Source organism: Microplitis demolitor, chromosome 1 (genome assembly GCF_026212275.2).
Source record: "Microplitis demolitor isolate Queensland-Clemson2020A chromosome 1, iyMicDemo2.1a, whole genome shotgun sequence".
NCBI classification, from domain to species: domain Eukaryota; kingdom Metazoa; phylum Arthropoda; class Insecta; order Hymenoptera; family Braconidae; genus Microplitis; species Microplitis demolitor.
In genome coordinates this window covers 12,307,542-12,318,833 of record NC_068545.1, presented here as the reverse complement: position 1 = coordinate 12,318,833, position 11,292 = coordinate 12,307,542, and the positions used below count along the sequence as shown (strand labels likewise).

The 11,292-nt window shown below is 31.6% G+C and overlaps 1 protein-coding gene across 1 annotated transcript in view; it reads right to left on the bottom strand.

Moving 5' to 3' along the window:
- Nucleotides 1-1,220: 1,220 nt before the first annotated feature.
- The window catches only part of LOC103573741 (putative protein kinase C delta type homolog), a 435,992-nt gene continuing 425,920 nt past the window's right edge, over nt 1,221-11,292 (bottom strand). Inside the window, exons 5-6 of the mRNA XM_053739097.1 lie at nt 1,652-1,906; nt 1,221-1,555 (exon numbers count right to left, since the gene is read on the bottom strand). Coding sequence (XP_053595072.1) covers nt 1,349-1,555; nt 1,652-1,906 — 462 coding nt within the window. The 3' untranslated portion in view covers nt 1,221-1,348. The remainder of the gene's footprint in view (nt 1,556-1,651; nt 1,907-11,292) is intronic.

The following is an 11,292-nucleotide window of genomic DNA, read 5'->3' as shown; positions in this document are numbered from 1 at the left end:
GCGTCCTTTTTACACACCCGAGAAGTGATTTTATGCGCAAAATAACTCAGACCGAGATGGAATCGCAAATACACGTGATTTGCGTCACTATTTCAATCGGACCGGAAGTTTCTATTAATCTGTGAGGATTTTTAATAGATAAAGAAGTCGATTATGGCTTTTTCAACGCCTAAGCGGGATCCTGCAATAATTGACTGCAAAAAGATGTCAATTTTAGAATGCCTTATTGATTATTCAACGCCGAAGCGGATTCCTGCAATAAGGTTTAAATAGAAAATATTAAAGATCCTCTTATTGACTTTTCAACGTCTGGAGCGGAATCCTGCAATAAGAGTGCACGAAAGTTCGACGTTCGAATATTCGCGGACCGTAAGTTAGAAGAACCGACTAGCCATGAGCTATGGGTGCTCAGGCTATTTATAAACTTTGATTTGGCGATTGATGGGGAAATTTTAATTATTGTTATTGGTGGAAGCAGACGACAGTTTATTAATTGTTCGTTCACCTTATTGCAGTTATCCTCCCACTATTCTTTGTCGCATAAAAAAGTGGAAAAATCTGACGCTGCGTTTTCGCGCGCTTTTGAAAAGAAGAGCTCTGTAATAATTATTTTTAAATAACTATTAGAGGAAAAAAAAAATTTATTTGGACATAACATATGTATTTAAATACAAAAAATATTACCTGGCTTTCTAAGCATCAACAAGTAATGAATTATATAATTATCGAAAACGTGATGCAAGTATAATTATACATGCAAATATAACGTAATTAATTTTAATTGATTGATCAAGCGAGCCCACTGAAGCCTGGCGAAGCTCGAATGTAATTATACGTAGCGTCTTGTTCGAAGACGATGATCTCCATCCTATTTTTATTCCTAAATAAATTTTTCAATAAACCGGGTAATCATTAGACCTGGATAACATTTTTACTATTAAACAGGGATAACGCTATGAAAATATGACGCCATGTGTGAGCACTGCGTGGCGTAGCCTGCGGCTGGAAGAAGTATTTAATTTAAACGCTAACAGTTGCGTAGTTAACTCGTAGGGTCTATTGCAAGTAATCAATTATATAATAGTGTTCGACCAAGGTACGGCGAATAATCACGATTGAACTGCACCCACCTTCAGCAGGCTCGCTTATGCAATAAATTTTATTTGTACAGGTTTTTCAGAAATGATACGAACATCATTCTTTTTTCATTTAGTGTAAAGGATTTTATTAATTCACTTCATTTCATGCTCTACATATAAAAATAGAGCATTCTAATCCGGTACATGAACGATTGCTTATTTCTTATGGATAAACTTTGTCTTTCTTGATCAGTATTTCTATAAAGTTTTCAATTCGTAGCATTTGGGTTTGTATACGAAAAGCCTCTGAAGTATTCTTGGTTGATTGAAGCTAAATCTTGTTCAGACATTTTCGTGAGACGGGTTTCCTCTGTAGTGAACGCTGTATCAAAATATTTTGTGTCAGCTGTGTGATCGAAAACAGGTCTGAATGGAGGCTGAAGTTGTCTTTTTTCTAGTCTATCCCAATATATACTCTGTGAAATATTAGTAAAAATGACAGTAAGTTTTTGATCAAATTATCACACAGAAGATTCATATTCATTTAATTAGAAGACTTGTCATTTACTCACAAGAAAAAAAGAATGGGTCTGGACTTCGTGCCCAAGTGGCCTTTTTTCCGCATCTTTTTCTAATAAGTATGATAAAATATCAATTGCGTCTTGGCTTAAATACTTAGGTATCAACGGCCGCTCATTGCAAATACTCCAGAACAGCTCATCTTCATCGCAACCAGAAAACGGTGACTGACCGGTCAACATTTCATACAGTAATACTCCAAATGACCACCAGTCAACTGACTGATTATATTTAATACCCTTGATGATCTGGAAAAAATGATCTTAGTTACAGAAACATAAATACGGAAATCTCATGGGGTTACATTATATATATAAAAATATTGAGTAAACTTCAGGAATGCCTGATATTTGTCGAACTCGATAATATATCTCTCGTGGATTTAAATTACGGTAGAAACACCGTGGATTCACGGTGGTTACACGGTGTATTCACTGTGATTACGCGGTGTATCCACTGTGATTATGCGGTGTATCCACCGTGATTACACGGTGTCTTTGTGCCATTCAACCACCATGGTTCCATGGTGTATCCACTGTGATTACACGGTATAGCCACTGATATTTATGTGTAAAAATATAAATCTTTGTAGTTCAATTTCATATAAATATGTAAAATAACATTATTTTGTATATAATCGTACATATTTATCTATTTAGTCAAAAAACTTTAATAGAATTTTTTAATTTTTATATAATTTTATAACTTTTGTCACGTAGCGATTCAAACGTGAATCGCTGCGCGCACTTTTCCATCTCGCCGTGAATTTGACAACACCTCCTAGCTCAAATGAAGCGCATTTATTTATTATAATTTATTATTATTTAAATATTTCTATTATTATGATGGATTATTTTAGTATGATTTAATTATGAATTTATTTATGTTTTGATAATTATTTTGAATTTATGTACTTAATCGATATTTTCATTTCAGTCAGTACCACGCGTGTGTGTAGAGCATACATAAAAATATCGACCAAAGTGAGAGTAAGTCGATATAGTCGGGATAAAATTCAATATTTTTCTCCAGCCACGTGGTGCACTGAAATAATTATTATGGAATCGTTTAAAGGGTTAATAATTATTATGTTTATGTTGATAAATAGAAAATATTATTTAATTTATTATTATAAAATAACTCAGGTCGTTTCATGACTTTAAATATTTTATTTTAATTGAAAATTTCGAGTCCGAGGTCATGAGAGGGGATAACACGGGAGTGATACCCCTCCCTCGGAAAATTCAACGAAAAATAATCAGATAGGACCGGAATTTTGTAAAGGTAGGACGTGTTGTTGTCCGTGATCATTTTTGAGTAAATTGTTTTGGCCCAGTAGCCGTTATAAAGTTATTAAATAGTTAAAGTTCATTTAATTTGGGTAATTAGTATTTTGTTATACTAAAGTAAAAATATAGTTCATGTGATATTTATTATCCAAAAGTTCCAGAAGTAAATTGTTATCAACGCCGGTATGTCAATTGTATCGTCATTTGTTGCATCGGCTATCGCTGGTCCTTCAATAGAGTAGATCGCGATAGATAATTGATGAATAATTGAACCTGAGTTATTGTTATAATAAGTTGAATATATTCGGTGTCCGTTACGGCATCTGGGTGCATATGTACTAAGACGCGTCGAGTAAATTTCTTAGAAGATTAGACAAGGATAGCGTATGTAGCTCCTTGTCTCACAACAGTTCTTAAAATAATATTTCTCTGGGTAAAATTTCTTTTATAATTTAATGGTATGCAACTCAGTGTTGCCAAATATGTATTGAGTACCTGCGTCTTTCTCTCCCCAGAGTAAATAATATAAAATAAAGAAAAAGATTAGTATTATTTTATTTATTTACAATCTATATTAATCATATTGGGTAAAAATTTATAACTTGTAATTTGGTTTCCCCAGTGAATAATAATAATATTATTTGAATTGAATTGATTATTATTGTAACCATTTGTTGATTTTATTTAAATATATTTTAAATTGAATAATTTCGTAAAAGGAACCCAGTAATAGCCAATATTTATTTGTTTGTTTCCTGGATATATTTAGTAGTAATTTGTAAGGGTCTGCCCTGGCTTCCTCGTACCAGGAGGTTCGGACAGCCCTTCTGAACGTTGAACACCGAGTTCGAAAATGCCTGATATAACCGAGTACGCGGCTCGATTTAGGATAGTGAAAATAGGTTGAAATAAAATATAGATATAAATATAAATGACATTAATTTGTTACAATAAATTGTTACTTTATTTAATAATAAATAGTTGAAATTTAGAGTCTTTGGAAAATAATTTATAAATTTTATTACTGCAGAAACTTACAGGATTCCACTCTGCATGCGCGACACTCTATCATCGGGTGCCTGATGATTTTTACTCGGATACCCGCGATACCGAAATTCAAATTTTATTTAATTTTATTAGCAAGAATTTATATTTATAATTATTAATGGCGACATTAAACTTGATAAGGATTATTCGTACAGTAACGAGGAAAGTACTGACAATGAATAAAGGTTCTGCATGCGCAGCGATTAAATAAATCAAATAAAATCAATCAGATATATATATAAATAAATGAAGTTGATAAAAGACGATAAAGTTATTTGGGAAATTTTCCCCTCCGTGTTTGACAAATTTCGTTGTAAAATAAATTTAACCTCTATGCCAAGGAACTTACATCAACTTGTCCCAGGTGTTGAGCCATGTTCCTGATCCTCCTTGGACAAAACTGGACGGGAAACGAAGACCAAAAGAAAACTTCACAAGAAACAGACTTAACTAAAGGCGTCTGCCTGACTATTAAACTTTTCACAGTTAGATTCAAAGAACAATCAGTACTGCAGATTGAGCGACTGCTCAGCTCCGCATTCAGGCTACGATTCCTCTTTTTGAAAAATGAGTTTGATAAAGAGCTGCGTTGGGCCACTACTCCCACCGTTGCGCGAAGCAATTAAAATTTGGTCGTCGCAATGGCTGGTGCGTAAGATAATGAGGCCCGAAATTTAATTTGACTGACCTGGCAGTCGAATGCTAAGTCACCCCGTCACATATTATTCCTAATTATTATTTTTATCCATTATATGTTTGTTTAGTTTTCATTCCGCTTAGTGCATAAATTCTCACTCAAGATTTTGTCCCGTGATCTCTCCCCTTATTGTTATTGCTTTTGTCCGTTTTGTAAAACCGGGCTGGCGCCCTCGTGCACTAACCCAGCCTAAGAAGCTGGTCCAGGCAACCCTTTAATTCATTTATAATTATTTATTATTTTTAGTTATAATTATTATCGTTATTTATAATTTTTAACTTCCCGCTAAGAAAATCGACGATTTTCAAAAATTTCGTAAAGTTATTGTTTTCACCCCGATTTTCGAAAATCGAGTTTTCATCAGATGTCGACGTTTTGAGGTCCTAGGAAGCTATTCTATTGTGTGTGTGTGTGTGTGTGTGTGTGTGTGTGTGTGTGAGTGTGTATGTATGTAAACTCTTTGTAACTTTTGAATTAATGCATCGATTTGGATGGTTGAGGTGGCAATCGAAAGAGCTTGTTGGCCATCAACTTTCATAAAAATTTCAGATTATTCGATCGAATAGACTCGAAAATATTTGCGAATTACGAAAAAAAAAATTGTTTTTTTATTTTTTTATTGATTTCTCAAAAACGACATACGATCGATTTCAAAATCTAATCAGCTCTAGTACTCAATAAAACGCTTCGATTGCCACCTCAAACATCAAAATCGGATAATTCGTTCGAGAGTTATCGCGGGAGAAAGAAATGGTGAAAAACGGTTTTTTCTAAATATTTTCGAAACGACTGACGCGATCGATTTCAAATTTTAATCAGCTCTAGAATTCAACCAAACGCGCTGATTGCCACGTCAACTATCAAAATCGATTGATTAGTTCAAAAGATATCGGCGTTGAAATGTTAAAAAAATAACATTTTATGTTACTTTTTCCGGATAAATCATAATATAACGTACTAAAATGTGCCTGATATCATACCAACTCATCTTTTTATGGTTTCTTTTGATCATATAATGTCATCGAACTTGGATTTTAGTTTAAATCATATTATCAACAAAAAAAGTCGATAAAACGTAGTTTTTAATATTTTTATCGGATATTTCATATTTTATTGTTTCTTACATGAGTCAAAACTTATTTGAATCTTGATTTTGATCCCTGACATTGATTTCTACCTCAATACACTTATTTTACTGAACATAATCAGGAACTAAATTTTAAAAACTGCTTCATTGATGATTTTCGATTCTTAAAGTTTCAAACTTTAGCATAACAGGTAACTTGTTAGAGCTTGAAAAGATCGTAAAAAAAAAATTGCATGTGATAGCATTTTCGAGCTCGAAGAGGTCGAAACCAGCGGGAAGTTTTGGGGCTGGCCCGCAGGGTCAACCGACGCCCAGATTTTTTTTATACACTTGGTTGACCACATACGACTCCGGGTTTGTTTCACGTCTCCGTCGTGAAAATAAAAACGGTTTACGTTATACTTTATAGAAAATTTTGTATGATCACATAAAACTATTAATAATTGAGTTCTAGCAAATTCGATCTAATCGCAATTTCTTAGTAAATATCGTGCTGCGCAGGATCGTAAACCATAAAGTTTTGTGAAATAATTTAGATACGCCCATAGAACGTACTATTATTCGAATAAACTGATTGCATAATGATTTATAAATCTTATAAAGTCGATGAAATTTTTGAATTTACCGGATTCATAATTGTTCTAACGAATACAAACTTCTTTCAAATTTTTGGGAATAGGCTAACAAGACCATAAGCGTGACAGTCAAGGGATTTTCGATGTTTTAAGAATGAATTTAGTTATAAAAAACTGAACATTAACTTACAAATTTTTAACTTCCCGCTAAGGAAATTGAAAATTTTCAAAAATTCGGGAAGTTATTATAGTTTCGGTCCGACTTTTAAAAATCGAATTCCTAACTGATCTTGACATTTTGAGATTGTAGAAAGCTATTCTGACTAATTTCAAGATGATGTCTGAGTGTATGTATGTGTGTATGTATGTAAATATGTGTAACTTTTGAACGGATGAACAGATTTGGATCGTCAAGATGTCATTCGATGCGGCTTGTCGATATGTAAAAGCTGATAGAAAATTGAGCTTGATCGGTAGGGCTCGTTCAGAGATATTTAAAAAATAAACATTTTTTAAAAATGTTTTTTTCCAATAACTTATAATGTGCTCGATGGATTAGTTCCAAAATCAACTAGGCTCCAAAGCTTTATAAGCCGCGTTGAATGCCATCTCAGCCATAAAAATCGGTTCATTCGTTGAAGAGAAACCGTTGTCCGAAAAATTACAAAAAAAATATTTTTTTCGAGTATTTTCGTAATATCTCAAAAACGACTAGATAAATCAATTTGAAAATTTGGGCAGCTGTAGAACTTAATAAAATGCGTATATTGCCACCTTAAACGTCTCAACTAGTCGATTCGTTCGAGAGACATCGTTGGAGGAAAAATGGTAAAAAACGTTTTTTCTCGAAAACAAAGGCAGACAAAAGTGTTTTCGAGCTCAAAGAGCTCGAAAATGTATTTACAAAGATTTTTTCGAGCTCAAGGTCTTGATACTACGAGCGATTTTTTGTAGGAAATCCAATTTTCTTCAAGAACATGTATTGCTCAAATTTTTTAAATAGATGATTTACGAGTTTTGGGTAAAAAATGAAATTTCTGCCAAAAAACGAATAGTCGTAACGATACACCTCTTAATACTAATATTGAGGGCTCAAAATTGCACAATAACTTTTTTCATGGTCATCAGGAATATAATTTTCACAGTATCTAAAGAAAAAAAAATAGTCGATTTTCTTGACGCAGTCTAATATATATATGGGGGATTCAAAAAAATCGAACATTCTTTTTTTAACTTCCGGCATTGAAAAGTTGGTTCTTCAGCACCTTTAGAAAACATTCATCAAAGTTGAGCTCTTAATATTAATTGGAAGATCCTCCTTATCATAGCTTTCAAATTTTTCTTTATTCTCTTAAATAAAAGACCAAATCTCATTATTCATTAATGGCTTAACCAAATCATTAGACATGTTTTTATAGAAAACTTAATGCTTCACAAAAAAAGGATAGGTGTGCTTAAGCAATAACTTTTACTATTTAAAAGATATTCGAGATCAAAGTTTGAAGAATTTATTAAAAATGAATTTTTTTATTAATAATTTTATACGTCATTAAAAAATAATTATTATCAAATGAGCATGACATGGTTTGGTAGGAAATTCAACGTTCTATAAAAAAAGTCTGATGTGTTTAATTGATTTCTCTAACCGTTTACAAGATATTCGTTGCCGAATCCCAATGCGTTCGAATTTCAAAAGTTTTTCAATAACTATTTTAGATTTAACAACATAATTCATGAATTTTACAAATATTCATAAGAATTTCAGCTAATATAAATAGAATATAATTTTTAACTTTAGATTTAATGTTTACGTCAAGAATGTAATATTTTTAATCATTTTCTTTTCAATTTTTTTTTTTTTTTTTTTTTTTTTTTTTTTTTTGTTATTTTCTTTCTATTCAGAATTTCGTTTTATTATTTGTTAACTGATTTATAAAAAAATTTAAGTGTAAGTTTTCTCCAACAAAATTGATAATTGAGTATATTTTCCTGGGAAATCTGGCAAAACATCCCAATTGCAATAAAATCCAATTTTTTCTTAATAAGACATGAACAGATATATTTTTTAATTCAATTCGAATTCGCGTAAGTAGTGATTCAAAATAAATTGATTATTTGTAATTGATTAGAATTGTTTTCTTTATATTGTTATACATCATGACATTTCTAAAATAAGAAGTTTATTTCTCAAAAATAAATTTTAATTTATTTCCAAATAGTAAATTGCCGTATTAATCTCTGTTTCCAAAAGTGAAACTTACCTACATCTATGAAAAGATTTAAGAAAGAGTTGAAAACGTTCATTCTATTGACATGAACTGGAACTCTTATGATTATTCATAAAATTGATTAACTAAGTTGATGAATCTAAAATATTTATTGAAAAAACTTTTGAAATACAAACGAATTGGGATTTGGCAATGAATATCTTCTAAGCGGTTAGGAAAATAAATTATACACATCTGACCTTTGTAGAGCGTCGAATTTTCTACAATAGCTTGACACACTCATTTGACAATAATTATTTCTCAATGGCGGAGAAAATTATTTATATAAAAATTTTTTATTACCAAATTCTTCAAACTTTGATCTTGACTATCTTTTAAATAGTGAAAGACGATATCACACCGATCCTTTTTATAGAGCATTCCAATTTTTATAAAACCATGTATAATCATTAGATTGAACCATTAATGAATAATGAGATATGGTCTTTAATATAAGAGACGAAAGAAAAATCGAAAACTGTGATGAGGAGGATCCTCCTATTAGTATTAAGGGTTCAAATTTGGTGAGCATTTTCTAGAGGTGCCTCAGAACTAACTTTTTAATGTCGGAAGTTAAAAAAAAAATATTTAATTTTTTTGTCTTCTCTCAAACAGGTTTAAAAGTTTCATTTAGATATAAAAAGACGCCTGTTAAAATCAGAGCTCTTAATATAAACATTAAGAGGTCCCGCATTTCACTTTTCTATTTTCCATAAGAATAACATGGAAAATTTTTTTTTGCATGTTCTGATTTTTATAACTAGCTAATGATGCATCATAGAAAGAATTAAGTATTTTTTTGTAGAAAATTGAATGCTCTATGAAAAAAATTTCTTATCACTTCCTGATAAATCCATTTGTTCAAAAGTAATTCAAGGTTGAAATTGAATTTATGTTCAATTTTGAGATCTTTCTACTTTTCCGGCGAAACTATCAGACTTATTACAAAATTATATAGGACCTTTTTTATAGACATTTTTATTTCCTACAAATTGTTACTCAGAAAGTTTTTTCGATTTCCGCATTGTTTTCTAGTTATTTCCATTTTAATCTCAAGCTCATAAAAAAAAATAATCTTCTGATGGATTTTAAGAACTTGAGATTGAAATGAAAAAAACTAGAAAAAGATCAGGAATTCAAAAAAACTTTGTGAATAATGATTTATAGGAAATAAAAATGTCTTCAAAAAAAGTCCTATAATATTTTGTGATAAGTCTAATAGTTTTACCCGAAAAGTAAACAGATCTCGAAATTTAATATAAATTCAACTTCAACCTCGAATAACTTTTGAACAAATGAATTTATCAAGAAATGACGAGATACTTTTTTTTTAGAGCATTCAATTTCCTACAAATAATGCTTATCGATTTTTTCTATGATCCATCGTTAGCTAGTTATACAAATCAGAACATGCAAAAAAAAATTTTTTCCATGTTATTCTTATGGAAAATAGGAAAGTGCAATGCGGATCCTCTTACTGTTAATATTAAGAGCTCTAATTTTCACAGGCATCTTTTTATATCTAAATGAAACTTTTGAACCTATTTAAGAGAAGGAAAAAAAAAATTTGTTATTTTTTGAATCACCCTAATATATATATATATATATATATATATATATATATATATATATATATATATATATATATATATATATATATATATTGTAACGGGTTTTTCACCACCGGAGATCTACCGGAGTGAAGTCCGAGTACACTTACTATTTGACAACCTTGGTCAGAATCTTTCAAGTTGGGCGCCAGGTGATTCTATAATCACCAAATAAATAACTAGTAAAATGTCGGCTCAGGGTGGCGGATCGGGGAAAGGTCAGGCAGATAAAATAAGTGATCAGAATGAAACAAATTAGTCGTATATTCAATGGACAAAATAACTGATCGGTTTCACAAAAAGTGTGGGTTACACAAACATAATAAATGCCGTTGTCGGCTTGACTCGATATAAACCAAAGTACAACAAAACGTAGTTGATCGGAAACAGTCAGTTTTGCAAAAAAAAAATAACAGTCAGTTGTCGAAAGAAAACAAACTCGTCGTTTATTTCATCAACACACTCGACGTAGTTCTTAACGAAATACTCGACCGGTGACGTCAGAGTATTTTACATGGCAAGACTCGGCTGCCGCAACGAATGAGACGGAGATAATCCGTAATTCTCGGAATTGCTCGATTGGAATAAAATAAAATATAAAATAATATTTTATTTCGGTAACGCGTGAAATTTCACTATCATACAGTTAGTACGTACAATCAATCATTAATTTACTTATTATTTCCACAAATCGCGTTGCACTTGTTCATAAAACCAAATCAATCGGTCGTACACTTGATCAGTTCTCGTGCCGAGGCTTCGGCTTATTCGCTTGTTCACGACGGCGGTTATTTGTGAAAAAAATTTACTTATCGCAATGAATTGTTCGTTAATCACTCGGATTGTTCTTATAGAACAAAATTCGCGTTGTTCAAGAGTCGTAATCAAAATTGTTCGTTTGGTCGGGTCGAATTTCTCGAATCGTAAAACGTGACCGTTCAGTACGGCGTCTAGTCCGGATCTCACATCACGATCCATGGGTTGGATCAATTAGTCGGTCGAAGTCGAAATTTTCGATTCTAGATGTCACTAAAATTTGCTCATCCGGTAACTATTTCTTAT